Source organism: Anser anser (assembly GCF_964211835.1).
Source record: "Anser anser genome assembly, chromosome: 24".
Taxonomy (NCBI): Eukaryota; Metazoa; Chordata; class Aves; order Anseriformes; family Anatidae; genus Anser; species Anser anser.
The window spans coordinates 5,541,396-5,554,428 of NC_139745.1; the positions used below are offsets into that span (position 1 = coordinate 5,541,396).

The window sequence follows — 13,033 nt, forward strand, 5'->3', positions numbered from 1 at the left end:
CTCCCCGCCAGCCCCACCTCATCCTCCAGCCCCACAGCTCCAGGGCCAAGGGGGCCCCATCCTGCAACGCCACCCCTATGAGAGCCCAAATCCCTGCTTCCACTGCCAGCATCGCTGCTGGACCCCATTTTTGGGGGGGGCACGGCTGCAGCCCCGCACCCTGCCCATGCCCTGTGGCCGCCCGGACCCACGTGCGCCGTGGCCCTATTTATTTATAGCTGCCCGGAGCCGCCTGGGCCAGCTCCAGCACATTCCCTGCGCCCAGGGGGGGCCAGGGGGGAACGTCTCCCCCCACTCGGGGGGGCAGGGCAGGATCCATCCCCAGCAGGGCTCAGCAGAGCGAGGAGCGGGCAGGATGCGGGCAGCACGGGGGGACAGAGAGGCAGCGGTGGGAATGGCCAAGCCCTGCGCTGGACCCGACCCCATAGCAGCTCAGGGCAGTCAGGGGGGGCTCTGAACCGCGGTGAGGGTGCGCTGGGGGTGGCACCACCACGCAGCACAGGGCAGCGAGCCATCCTGACCCGACACAGCCTCCTGGAGCAGCGCTGGGCACTTTATTGTAAGGCAGAGCGCTGCGCTCCCCGTGTCCAAGCAGCCTCCTCCTTCCCCCTGCTCCCAGGACCCGTCCCCGTGCCCAGGACTCATCCCCGTGCCCAGGACCCATCCCCATTCCCAGGACCCGTCCCCGTGCCCCGGACCCATCCCCGAGCCCCTTCCCACTCCTAGCACTCGCGCAGCGGCCGCGCGGCCCCGCTGGTGCTGAACCGCGCGCTCAGCACCTCCGAAGGCGCCCTCGTCTGCTGGCCTGGCTGCTGCCCACCGGCGAAGAGGGTGAAGGTGCCGGGCTCCAGGTGCCAGTGCTGCGTCCAGACGGCGCGCTGGGCGGCCAGCACGCCGAAGGACAGCTTGGTCACCCGGCCGGCCGGCACGGCCACGCGGCGGAAGGCCACCAGCTGCCAGCGGGGCACCGGCACCGATGGCTGCTCCCACCGCAGGTACAGCTGCACCACCTGCAAGGACCGGGGGGAGTCAGCCGAGGGGACCCCGACCCCATCCATACCCCGTAGGGCCCCGCGTGAGCAGGGCCACCGCGCTCACCTCCTCGCCGTCCCGCTGCCCCGTGTTCTCCAGCACCACGGACACGGAGAGGTTGGCGCAGATGGGCAGCACCGGGGAGCTCAGCACCAGGTCCCGGTACTGGAAGGTGGTGTAGGACAGGCCGTACCCGAAGGGGTAGAGCGGGGCCTCCTGCCCGTAGTAGCGGTACGTCCGCCCCTCCATGGTGTAGTTCTCCATGGGGGGCACCTGCGGGAAGCGGGGCCATCAGGTGCAGGCTGGGTGGGGGCACCCCGAAGCCCCCCCGGGACCACCGAGGGCTGCGGGGCGCTGCCTGCACTGCCCTTACCTGGTGCATGCCCGCTGGCCATGTGGCCGGCAGCCTGCCGGCGGGGTTGGCCCCCTGCTCGCCCAGCAGGACCCTGGCGATGGCCAGCCCGGTGGCCTGGGCGGGGAAGAAGCAGGCCAGGATGGCCCCCACGCCGTCGTGTGCCTGCGCCCAGCTCACGTCCAGGGGCCCCGCGTTGAAGAGCAGCAGGATGACGGGGCGCCCGGCGGCTGCGGGGACACGGGGTGTCACCACGAGCCCCGTGCCAAATCAGCTCCACGGGATGGGGCACGCGTGGGACCCAACTGCAGGGCGCTGTGTCCCTTTTCCTTGTCCTGGCCCTGCTGGCCCTGCCCCCGGGACACCAGGCAGCCCCCGCAGAGCCCCACCTGCCCGCACGGCGTCCTGCAGCAGCTCCAGCTGGTGGCCTGGCAGCGCCAGGTCCCTCCGGTCCTTCGCCTCCGTCTCCACATCTATCCCTGCACCGGGAGCCAAGGGACAACCCCTTACACCCCGTCCCCACGTGTGTGTGTCCCAGGGGCAGCGCCCCTGCCCTCCGCTCCCCCCTTACCTGTCCCCAGGCACACCAGCACCACGTCGGCTCCCCGCACCGCATCCTCCACCTCTGCCCGCGAGTACTGCTGGCACCGCGGCTGCCGGCACCCCGCCGCAAAGCTGACGTTGGCCGGCAGCATCTGCAGCCCCCTCCTGCGCCAGGGGACGGCCGGGTCAGGGGACAGCAGGGACGGTGCCCCCCGGCCCCAGGGAAGGGCAGAGCCAGCCCGAGGGGTGTCCAGCACCGCGGGCTCACCGGGGCGTGTAGATGTACCGCGGCTCCGGCACCGGCGCGTAGTCCCCAAAAAGCACCCGGGGATTGTCCGCGAAGGGGCCCACCACCTGCGGGGGGCAGAGGGGGATGAGGACGGGCACCCGCAGCCCCCCGCCACGTAGCCCGGGGCTCCCCAAAGACGAGGACAGCGGGGGGCATGGAGCTGGCAGCCCTGGATCTCCGTGTGGTGCTCACCGCCAGGCGCTTGCCGGGCAGGTCGCGGGCGCGCAGGGGCAGCGTGTCCCGCTGGTTCTTCAGCAGCACGAAGCTCTTGACGGCAGCTTCCAGCGAGAGGTTGCGGTGCTCAGGGCTCTGCACCACGCTGAGGTCCAGGGCGCTGTAGGGGTTCATGGCTGGGGGGTCGAACTCCCCCAGCCGCAGCCGCGTGTAGAAGAGGGGCCGCACCCTGGCGCGCAGCGTCTGCAAGGTGCCAAAGCCTCAGCCGCGCTTTCGGCACGGGGCAGCCGGAGCCCAGAGCAGCCCCGGCTCCCTCCCGCTGACCTCCAGCGTGATGTTGCCCATGGCCAGGGCCTGGGGGATGTGCATGAAGACGTTGTTCCTCATCCCGTAGGACAGCTCCAGGTTGCAGCCGGCGTTCACCGACGCTGCCGTGCCGGAGAGAAGGGAGACCACCGGTCAGGGCTGCGCGGCGCCCGGGGTCTCCGTGCCCGTCCCCCCTGCTCACCGACGGCCGTCTCCAGGAAGGTGCGGGTGTAGCGGTGCCCCAGCATGATGAGCTCCACGGCCCCCTCGTCGCTCACCACGTAGCCCTCGAAGCCCCACTCGCCCCGCAGGATGTCCGTCAGCAGCTTCTTGTTGGCGCAGGCGGGAACGCCGTTGATCCTGATGGGGAAGGGATGGGGACGGCACGAATGGGGCAGCCGGGTAGGCACAGAGCTCCCCGTGCAGCCCCCCCCCGAACCCCCCAGCACGCTCCGTACCTGTTGTAGCTGCACATGAAGCTGTAGGACCCGGCACGCACGCACGCCTGGAACTGGGGCAGGAAGGTGGTGCGCCAGTCCCGCTCCAGCACCTGTGGCAGAGACAGGGTCAGCACCCACAGGACGGGGGCCACCCACCGTCCCGTGGCCCCTGCCGCCCTCACCTTGGCATCGAAGCTGAGCCTGGAGACGGGGATGTTCTCGGGGCCCCCGTGCACGCTGAAGTGCTTGCAGCCGGCGCTGGCCTTGATGTAGCGCGGGTGCCGGCCCTGCAGCCCCTGCACGAAGCTCGCCGCCAGCTCCCCGCTCAGGAACGGGTCCTCCCCGTAGGTCTCCTGGCGGAGGGGCGAAGCGAGGCCGGGTCACCCCTTGTCCCCGCCGTGCTTCCCCCTGGGGACCCTTCCCCAGCCTCCCCACCCTCACACCCCGCAGCCAGCGCCCGCGGAGCTGCTGCCACCCTCAGGCTGCTGGGGCACGGCCCTGGGTGGCCGGATCCTGCCCCCCTTTCACCCCCCCCGACCCCATCACCCCCCTGCCCACCCCAGCACCTGGTTCCTGCCCCACAGCGGGTGCCTCATGATGTTGAGCACGGGGCTGAAGCAGCTGAGCCCCGTGTGGTCGTCGTAGCGGCCGGTGGCAGCGAAGTGGTTGTGCTTGGCGCGCACCTCGGTGGCGGTGGCGTTGGCCACCCGGTACACGAGCTCGGGGCTAAGGGCAGAGCATGGGGGGGGGGGTCAGGACATGCCAGCAAGCTGGGTCCCCATCCCATGTTAGGTACCACCACCCCCCGGTACCTGAAAGCAGCGGCGAGCCCCAGCGCTTGGGGGAAAGCCGTGGCCCACCCGGGCGCCTCCGCGTCGCCCCGCAGGCACTCGGTGTTCCAGTTGTAGGGCGCGATGCCCAGGCGCGGGATGGGGGGCGCGGGGCCGTTCCCCAACGCTCCCCCCCTGGCTACCTGCGGGCCACAGGGGCTGAGCAGGGGCTGGGGGCCGTGCCCGCCGCCCCCCGCCGTGCCCTCACCTGCAGCACCATCTCATCAGGGCTCAGCCGGCCCAGCAGGTCCTCGAGGCGGCGGTGCCAGGGCAGCGTTGGGTCTCGGAAAGGGAAGGGCTGAGCCTCGCTCGGCTCGGGGCCCAGCACCGCGCACAGCAGCACGGCAGCGGCCCCGAGTCCCATTAATGCCGCCCTGGGACGTGCCGGGCCGGGACGAAGCAGGAAGGGAGCCCCCGGGGCTGCGGTGCGGGGGGACGCGGCTCGGCGCGCCATGGCTCTCGGCTCGCTGCGGGCTCCCGGGCTCAGCCCCGTTCCGGTGCTCCCGGCCCCGTGCAGCTCGGCAGGGCGGAGCGAGCTGCTGCCGGCCCTGCGGCAGGGGCAGAGCGGGGTCCTGGGCTCGGGGAGAGATTGGGAAGGGAATGGGAAGAGCCACGCGCATGGGATCCCCCCGAAAAGACCCTCTGTAAACAGAACCCCCCCCCATCCCCGAAGAGACCCAGGCAGCGCCATCTGAGGGGCATGCAATGTAGGGACCGTATCTCAGGGTGGAAGTGGGGCCCCCGGTCCCAGAACAGCACCAGAGCAGCACGAGGGGCACTGGGGGCACACACGTGGCACGCACAGGAGAGGCACGGGCAGCTCGTGCCCCCGGCAGGGCGGCACTTGGTGGCACGCCGCCCAGGAGCCTGGCGCTGCCGCGTCCCTGGTGAGGAGCCTGGCACTGCGGCTGGGGCAAAGGCTCGTGCAAGGTGGCAGGAGCAGCAGGAGAAGCACGGCAGGGCTGGCCTGAGCACGCAGACTGCCTGGCCACGGGTCTGGAGCCCTCACCCGCACACTGGGGACACCAGTGCCATGCCCAGGCCATGCCAAGCCCCACAGCACCACGCCAAGGCAATGCAGCCAGGCCCTGCCTCATGCCCCCTCCTGTACTCTGGCACCGTCACCCATCCCCGCCGCGGTGGCAGGTGGCAGCCCACGTCTGTGCTCTGGCTCCCGGCTCACCCCCACGCACCCCGTGGCAGGGGCAGCCCCGCAGCAGAAACAGGCACAGCCGGCCCCGGGAGGGCCCTGCTGCAGCCCAGGGCTGTGCGGCACGGCCCCGTGCTCGGGGGCACCGCTTGCCCCACTTCTGCTCCTGCCCCCAGCTGCTGGGCCTGGGTGCTCCCAGCAGGGCCACGAAGGGAAGCAGCCGTGCTCTGGGGGGCAGAAGCCAGAGCAGAAATATTGAGAAGTCTCTGACCCAGCTGCTGCTGCCAGGTTCCCTTTGGCCAAGGAAATAGGGTGGCAGCTCCTGGTTCCCATAAAACCCCTTCAGCAGACTCATCCGTGCAGAGCCATGCTTTCCCTTGGGGCTTTGCCCCCATGGACATGCATCTGGATGGAAGGAGATAAATAAGTAGCTGCAGTAGTCTGATAATGATTGTTTCCAATAGTTTGCAGCCCAGGGCACGCGGGTCCCTGCAGCATTGTGCTCGCACGTCCCCAGGGACGAGGCTGCCACGGCGCCAGCGCTGTGCAGCCCCCTGTGTGCCCCCAGCCGGCTCAGCACGGCGGGGACACAGCACGGTGATGTTTGCTCTGCAGCTTTCCTGTGCCACTGCTCCCACAGGACGAACCGGGAGGTGGTGGCCGAGGTTTAGCTCGGCACCAGGCAGCCCCTACCCGTGGTTCGCAATGGGGTTGCCATTTGGGTTGCCCTTTCCATCAGCTCCGTGCCCGGGCAGCGCACGAAGCCTCTGCTCCTGGAGGAAAAAGACCAAGGGAACGTGTGTATGGGGAAAAACCAGGCAAACCAGGGAATGCATATCCGGGGAGTTAGATCACGTGCAATGCGTATTTCACTGATTTTGGCTCACTTTGGGCCGGGGAAGCCCCAAAAGCTGAGCACACCCGCGGCAATCGCCTACCAAAGGCGGTAAATTCCCTCCTGGGGGAGGCACACAGCCCAGGGCAGGGACCTCACGGTGCAGGAGGTGTTGGGCATGGAGCCGCAGCACCTCCACCTCGCCGTGTCCCCACCACCCTACGCACAAGTCATTATTCTGCGTTTAATGACTGTAATTAAGCCCCGCGTGGGCGCCCCCAAGCGGCGCGCAGCACCCTCCCTCCCATCCGCCCCCGGCGCCTGCCGGGAGCGGAGTCACCTGACCCGCGCTGCACACCGGGACTTGTAGTCTTCTCACCGTCACGTGACGCATCGGGCATGCCGGGAAGCCCCTCCTTCCCCACCCCTCACCTCCGTGCGCGCAGCGCTCCCGCGTTGCACTGCGGGACTTGTAGTTCCGCGCGCGGCCCTCAGCGCGGACGGAGGCGCGGCGCGGACTACGAATCCCGTGGTGCTTTGCGGGGCGGCCGGGCGAGGCAGCGGGCCGGGCAGGGCCGGGCCGGGCCGAGCCGTGCAGGATGTCGCGCCAGGCCGGCCGCGGCACCGAGAGCAAGAAAATGGTAACGGCGGGGCCCGGCCGGCCGCGGGGCCGTGTGGGGGCCCGGCAGCTCCAATACTGCCGCCTCCGCCGCCCGGGGCCGCGCTGTGAGCGGGGCTGGGGCAATTAGGGCACGGGCAGTAATTAGCTTGGGGGCAGCAATTAGCTCGGGGGCAGAGCAGTTTGGTTAATTGGCCGTGCAGTGCTGCCGTCTGGGGCCTTGCTGCTCGGTACGGGTGCTGAAAGGTGTGGGGAGCTGGGGTCGGCCTCTTCTCACAGGTAACCAGGGATAGGACCAAAGGGAATGGCCTCAGGTTGTGCCAGGGGAGGCTCAGGCTGGAAATGAGGAGACATTTCTCCTCAGAGAGAGCGGTCAGGCGTTGGGACGGGTTGCCCAGGGAGGTGGTGGAGTCACCGTCCCTGGGGGTGTTCAAGGGGAGGTTGGACGTGGTGCCTGGGGACATGGTTAGTGGGGGGGGGGGGTGGTTGGACCAGGTGATCCTGAAAGTCTTTTCCAACCCTCACGATCCTGTGTTTCTGTATTCAACAGCAAGTATTAAACCTGTTCTTTCCCCGCTCTTTGCATGTTCCCCCTCAAGGGTGTCAGTGGCAGCCCCCAGGTGGGTGCTGAGCGGCTGGTCCTGCCCATCCCCACCATGCCAGCGCTCTCCGGGGGGCAGCGGTTTGTATTTAAGGAACTCGTGCTCTTTCTTTAGGATTCTGGCACTTCTGTAGCCATGGAACCTTTATAAACTGCTCAGACTGCTTACTGACCTGCAATGTAAAAAATGTAAATAAGGCAAAGGTCTCAGGCACTTTAATTCCACCAGATTGACTGGAGAGTTAGTTGCAAGTAAGAATTTAGAAATTTTCCGTATTACAACACTTGAAAGTTTCCTAAATTGCAGCACTAACACGGGGGGGCTGACAGCAATGGCTTTGTGGCTTTGTGCAGTGACTGTCAACAGCTGGGGCTGGTAACAGCTGGATCTCTCCCTCCACTCACCCCTACTCTCTCCAGCTGCCAAGCCCCATCCTTACTAAAATGACTTATATCCTTCAAATAAGGTGCCCTTCTTTGCATGCTTGTTAAATTTCTCTGCTAAATATCTGACTCTTCCAGCTGAGTTAAAGGAGGCTTCCACCTTGTCATTCCTGAGTAACGTGAACTTAAGCAATCTTTTCAAGATGAAGGCTGAATTGTAAGTAAAAACCAAACAACAAAAAAAATGAACGTTTCAATTCTTTAGATCTAAAATTAAGCACAAATAGCCGGAGCCCGACTGGTTCTTTTTGGGTGCTTAAAGTCTTTTGGTAGCTGATTGCTGCTGAGCTCATGAAGCAGTGACAAGATGGAATTCCCGGTCTCTTCTAACAAACCCAGTTTCTCTTTGTTGACTGTTGCAGTTTGGGAGTGATTCCCCCTCCTGTTTGTCTCTGTGTGAACTTGTTTGGAATGAAGTGGGATCAGTGTTGTCACTTAACTCTGATGTTGTCTCTTTTCCCTTCCTTTCTGCCTGCCTGCTGCTTTCATTCTGTAGTATTGGTATTTGCCATTCATTTCACCTTCTGCATCTATGCATCTCATGGTAGGTGAGAGGCTTTTACTCCGAGCTTAGACTTTCTGTACTGTTTCTGATTGCTAAAACCGAAAGCAGAAATAACAGCTGAAAGACGATGGCTTATTTGCTCCTGAACGCTCGTTTTGGGCTCTGTGAAAAGCTAAAGCCTGTTGTAGCCTTTGTTTTGCAGCCGTGTAACCGCTGGTCTGGCTTAGTGGCGCCCGAGAAAGTGAGAAAATGTGCGGTGACACGCAGGAGCTGTGGTGGTGGCGGCCGCGAGAGGAGACACGCTCCCTTTGTGTTCTCTGCAAGTCTGTGCAAAGCAGGCGCAAGTAATTCAAATCCTAGCCAGGCACAGAAAGTGGATGTGCACGGCACATCTGCTGACCTGCCCTGAAACACCCCGGGCTGTTCCTGTTTTGGGTCTGAGGAGCTGATTTGAATGCGTAATCTAAATTAGGTGCCTAGATAACTTTCCAGGGTGTCAGATGTGCATCACCTCCTCCTGGCAGCAGAGTGTAATTGTATCTGCGGGTGGATGAGCATGTTTTGTCCTGTCGAAAGGACAAAAAACTGAGCCTAAGCAATGCTGGATGTTCGCAGTTAATTTCTAAACACAGATAAGAGGCACAGTTTGAGCCACGGCCCCCTTCACCTGGAGGTCACTGGCTGAAACAAATCCAGGTCCTTGGCAAGGAATGTGATGCGACCAGGAGGTGTCGTTCCAGTTCCCTGGGGGTGTGCTGGCTGGGGCAGGGAGGTGCTAACTGGCATCTCACGAGGGTGCCAGGAATGGCGAAGAGCCGCTTGGTTTGCCTCTTCAGGTCAGGTCTGGGCCGTGTTGATGGAAGTGCTGGGTGTGGAGAGAGGGAGAGAACAAAAGTGCTCGGTTGTCCCAAGGCGAAAGAGCATTTCTCTTTCCAAAGAGGCCAGTTGCCTCACCAAAACACGAACCGAGACCTCTCCTGTTAAGCAGCAAAGACCTTTGAGACAGCAGGTTTCTGTTCCCCCTCTCCAGGCCACCCGAAGCAGCGCTGGACGCAGACGCAGCAGTGCTGTCAGCTTTCTTTTCAGCTTGCTCTAAACCCCTTTTACCTCTGCCTAGAACTCGGAGCTCTTCACGCTGACGTACGGCGCTCTGGTCACCCAGCTGTGCAAGGACTATGAGAATGACGAGGACGTCAACAAGCAGCTCGACAAAATGTGAGTGGGCCTGCTGCAGCGGGGACTGGCAGGAGCTCCACACATCTCTGTGTGCTCCTCTGCGAGTAAAAACGTGGCAGGCTGATTTTTAATACTGATGCTTCCCAGATTTATGTTTTTCCCTCCAGTGTCTTCTTTTATAAATATGAGGAGCTTTTCTAAAGATGTACTCTTTCATCTGCGGCTTGTTGCTTTTCTGTACGCTCACAGGGGTTACAACATAGGTGTTCGGCTGATAGAAGACTTTCTGGCGCGGTCTAATGTGGGAAGATGCCATGATTTCCGTGAAACTGCAGATGTTATTGCAAAGGTAACCGTGAAAGCACAGCTTTGTTGGGTTGTTACTGCTGCTTGCGTTTGTTTGAGTGGCGTGGCCAGAGTGTGTGTGCAGGGCGCTGTTGTGTGTTCTCATGTAAGGGTTCACGTGCGATTCTAGTACCGAGCGAGAAGGCGAATGGTGAGAAATACTTTCTGCAATGTGTTTGGTAGCTACCCAATAGCTGAATTTAAATAGCCACCTTGATGTCAGTTTGTACTTCTTGTGGAGTCCTTTGAAAACAAAGCAGAGCACGTCCAGAACCCAAAGAAATCTACTTCAGGGAGTGCCCGTGGACATCTTTCCGCAGGGAGGCCCTTCTATATCCCTGGGTTTTGTGTGTAAGGATAGAGTGTTTGCTACTCGCAAGACTGTGCTGAGAGTTTGAGATTTTTGGGGAGGAAGAAGACAGAATTAGATCCCTAAATTCTGCTGACCAGTGGTCATTGGGAGAAAGGAGTGGTGTTCTCAGAACCCTTCAGTGTCTGACAAAGATCAAAGCGATGCTGTTACTTTGTGGGTCACGTTCTTGTTCACACTCTGACATAACAGATAGCGTTTAAAATGTACCTGGGCATCACTCCGAGCATCACCAACTGGAGTCCTGGAGGTGACGAGTTCTCCCTGATCTTGGAAAACAACCCCTTGGTGGACTTCGTGGAGCTCCCTGACAACCACTCAACTCTCATCTATTCCAACCTTCTATGTGGAGTGCTGCGGGGTGCCCTGGAAATGGTGAGCCACCGTCTCTTCCAGTGAGATATAGACACGAACAATCGAGGTATCAGCGGATACTTTAATGTCTAGTCTGTGTTTGGTTTGGACTTGAAATTAATCCTAAGGAGAAGAGCAAAGCTACAGGAGTGCTCGGTTGCTGTTGCATGTGGCAGCTCAGAGTCCCAGAAGTTCTCACCAAGCCCCTTCATCTTACGTGCACACACTAATATCTCTTTGAATTTTTAAGAAACTTCAAAATCCTCTTTTTGTAGCTGCTGGAGGAAATTGCTGGAGCAAGACAACAGCCGTGTCTCAAATGTAGGAGTCTGTGTAGGCTTGATTATCTCCTGCTTAGCTGGGAGTTTTGAGGAACATGCACGGAGCAGCAGGACGTGTAGCCTTGAATGATGGGCTTAATTGGGCTCTGAAGGGAGTCCTGGTTGCTCTGTGGGATGTTTGTTTGTCTAGGCAAGGTGCCTGCTGCCCACCAAAGGCTGCGATGTACGAGGAGGATGTGATCTTGGAACTAATGAGTGCTTCCCTGGGGCTCTGCAGTGCACGTCGTGTCCTCAGAGGCCTTAAGCTGGTGCTTCAGGATCAGCTGGGAAGCTGCTGTTAGAAGGGAGGTAACAGCTCTTCTTCTCTCTCACATCTGCTAGGTTCAGATGGCCGTGGATGTGAAGTTTGTCCAGGACACGCTGAAAGGGGACAGCGTCACAGAAATCCGAATGAAGTTCATCAGGCGGATTGAAGACAATCTTCCAGCTGGCGAAGAGTGAAACGCCGTCCGGTCTCCCTTTGGGACTGGGGGGGACCAGCTGGTTTTGGCCGTTAGCTTTCACCACAGATCTGTAGGGATATAGTGTTTTCATCACAGATCTGTAGGGATCTAGTGCCCCTGTACGTTCAGACTGACTCACTGACTGTTTAAGATGATGTTATATTCTTCTACTGTTACTTCCATCTTCTGTAGAAGACAATTGTCTGGTTGCTGTTTGTTTCACAGGTTCATTCTGAAGCTTTTTCATAAGGTGATGTCATTTTCATATTCCCCTGGGAAATCTTTCTACGCTCAGTTTCTAATTGTGACGTTTGGTTGTGCAAGAACTACTGCTCCAAGCCTAAAAGAGCTCCAGTCTGTCCAAATTTGAACCCAAGTTTTACAACGGGAATTGGAGACCACGTTGTAAGAGCCTACTGATTTACTGTTAACGCTGTCCTTAAAAAGAGTTGTTTAAAATTCACTTGGAGACAAGCGCATAGCATTTCTGTAGACCAAACTGGCTTATTGATTCTGAAGTTACTAGTAAAATGCAAGCTTGATACAAGGGGTGATGTGGGAGAGCTGCTTGAGTGCACGGCACCCTCTTGGGAAGCTCCTTTTCCCAGCGAGCAGCGGCATCTCGCAGCACCCACAGCCTCAGGGGGTCCACGTGGCCTGGTTCTCTTCCCCCAGCAGCACTTCTGGAAGCAGACTCAGCAACGTCCTTCTCTGGTGGGACTTTGTAGTCCCGCAGCTTCCCTTGTGGAAGGGCAGGACCAGTAAGTTGTTTGGGAAAACCGCTGAATATTTTAAATGGAGGGGAGGAATGAGTGGCTGTAATGCCCCCGGTGCCCTACAGCCTGGGGCTGTGTGCTGAGTGTGCAGAACCAGACACTCAGGCTAACAACTGGAAGGTATTAAATGCGCTTCAGCAAGCGGAGCTTTCTCTCCTGTGCGATGTATAAACACTGCACGGTGTGGAGGAGCTGGTGGGGTATATTCTTACACAGACGTTTAGGCTAAAACAGAATTTCCCGTGGTAGGTGAATTGGCAAACTGCGGCAGTCTGTGACACCTGCTGCTCTGTACAATAAATACACGAAGTGGTGTTACCTTTCAAAAAGCAAGATACTGGAAAATCAACTTTCCTCTGGGATCCTATTCAGCAAGTCAGACGTTCAGTTCTTGAATCACTTTACATAGCATGAAGGCACAAACCCGCAGAGCTAGCAGCCTGAAGTCTGTAGCTCTGACTTCCACGGGAGCTAGCTGAAGGCCAGACACCTCTGTAGGTTTATGCCCGAGTGTAAGGTGTGACAGAAGGGTACAATTTGTGCTGCTGGTAGCTGAGGTGCTCCAGGTGAGCGCTGAGTTGTGTGGATTGATCACCCAGTCCCTTTGCCCAAGGAGTTACATCGACGAGCGGCTGTCGCTAACGGGTTTTGGAGGCGCCACGTGGTCACCTTGCAGAGGCGAAAGAGTTGAGTTGTTTCCCATTGTTGGCCATTATAAGTCATTTTAAGGCTGCATTTTAAAAGCAATTGCATTAAAAGAACCCCGGTGTCAGCTCTGCTTTCTCCCTGCTGGATTTGGGTGAGGCGAGGGGCCGTGGGCAGCGCCGTGGCCTTGCCTCCCTGCCCGGGGCTGGCAGGGTGACGGGAGCGCAGCCCGAAGAATGTCTGGCTGCTGGCCCGCGTGAAAGCTGCTGCCCGAAGGGAACCTGCCCGATATTCAGCGCACGGAGGGATTGGGGCTGGGGGTGGTGCTCGGGGGCAGCGCTGGGAAACCAGACAGTCAATGTTTGCTTGTTTGAGCAGCGGCCTTTTTCTGCCCGGTGAATAGCCGGGCGTGCACGTTAGCAGAGCCTCTGCTGTCAGCCTGCGGCCAACTCCTGCAGCTCGC

The 13,033-nt window shown here is 60.5% G+C and overlaps 2 protein-coding genes across 2 annotated transcripts; one reads left to right on the top strand and one right to left on the bottom strand.

Annotated features, from left to right (window-relative positions):
- Window positions 1–532: 532 nt before the first annotated feature.
- On the bottom strand, window positions 533–4,626 carry LOC310886154 (uncharacterized protein). Its single transcript, XM_083810361.1, has 14 exons — window positions 4,175–4,626; window positions 3,949–4,109; window positions 3,703–3,862; window positions 3,319–3,489; window positions 3,155–3,246; window positions 2,899–3,056; window positions 2,715–2,818; window positions 2,409–2,633; window positions 2,196–2,281; window positions 1,956–2,092; window positions 1,774–1,863; window positions 1,406–1,614; window positions 1,099–1,305; window positions 533–1,010 (listed from the first exon to the last, which is right to left on the bottom strand). The coding sequence occupies exons 1-14, from the start codon at window positions 4,418–4,420 to the stop codon at window positions 723–725; spliced, it is 2,334 nt and encodes a 777-aa protein (XP_083666487.1). The 5' UTR covers window positions 4,421–4,626; the 3' UTR covers window positions 533–722.
- Window positions 4,627–6,396: 1,770 nt separating this feature from the next.
- TRAPPC3 (trafficking protein particle complex subunit 3) lies at window positions 6,397–12,686 on the top strand. The gene is made up of 5 exons (XM_083810385.1): window positions 6,397–6,592; window positions 9,238–9,335; window positions 9,546–9,645; window positions 10,204–10,386; window positions 11,028–12,686. The coding sequence occupies exons 1-5, from the start codon at window positions 6,551–6,553 to the stop codon at window positions 11,145–11,147; spliced, it is 543 nt and encodes a 180-aa protein (XP_083666511.1). The 5' UTR covers window positions 6,397–6,550; the 3' UTR covers window positions 11,148–12,686.
- Window positions 12,687–13,033: the final 347 nt, after the last annotated feature.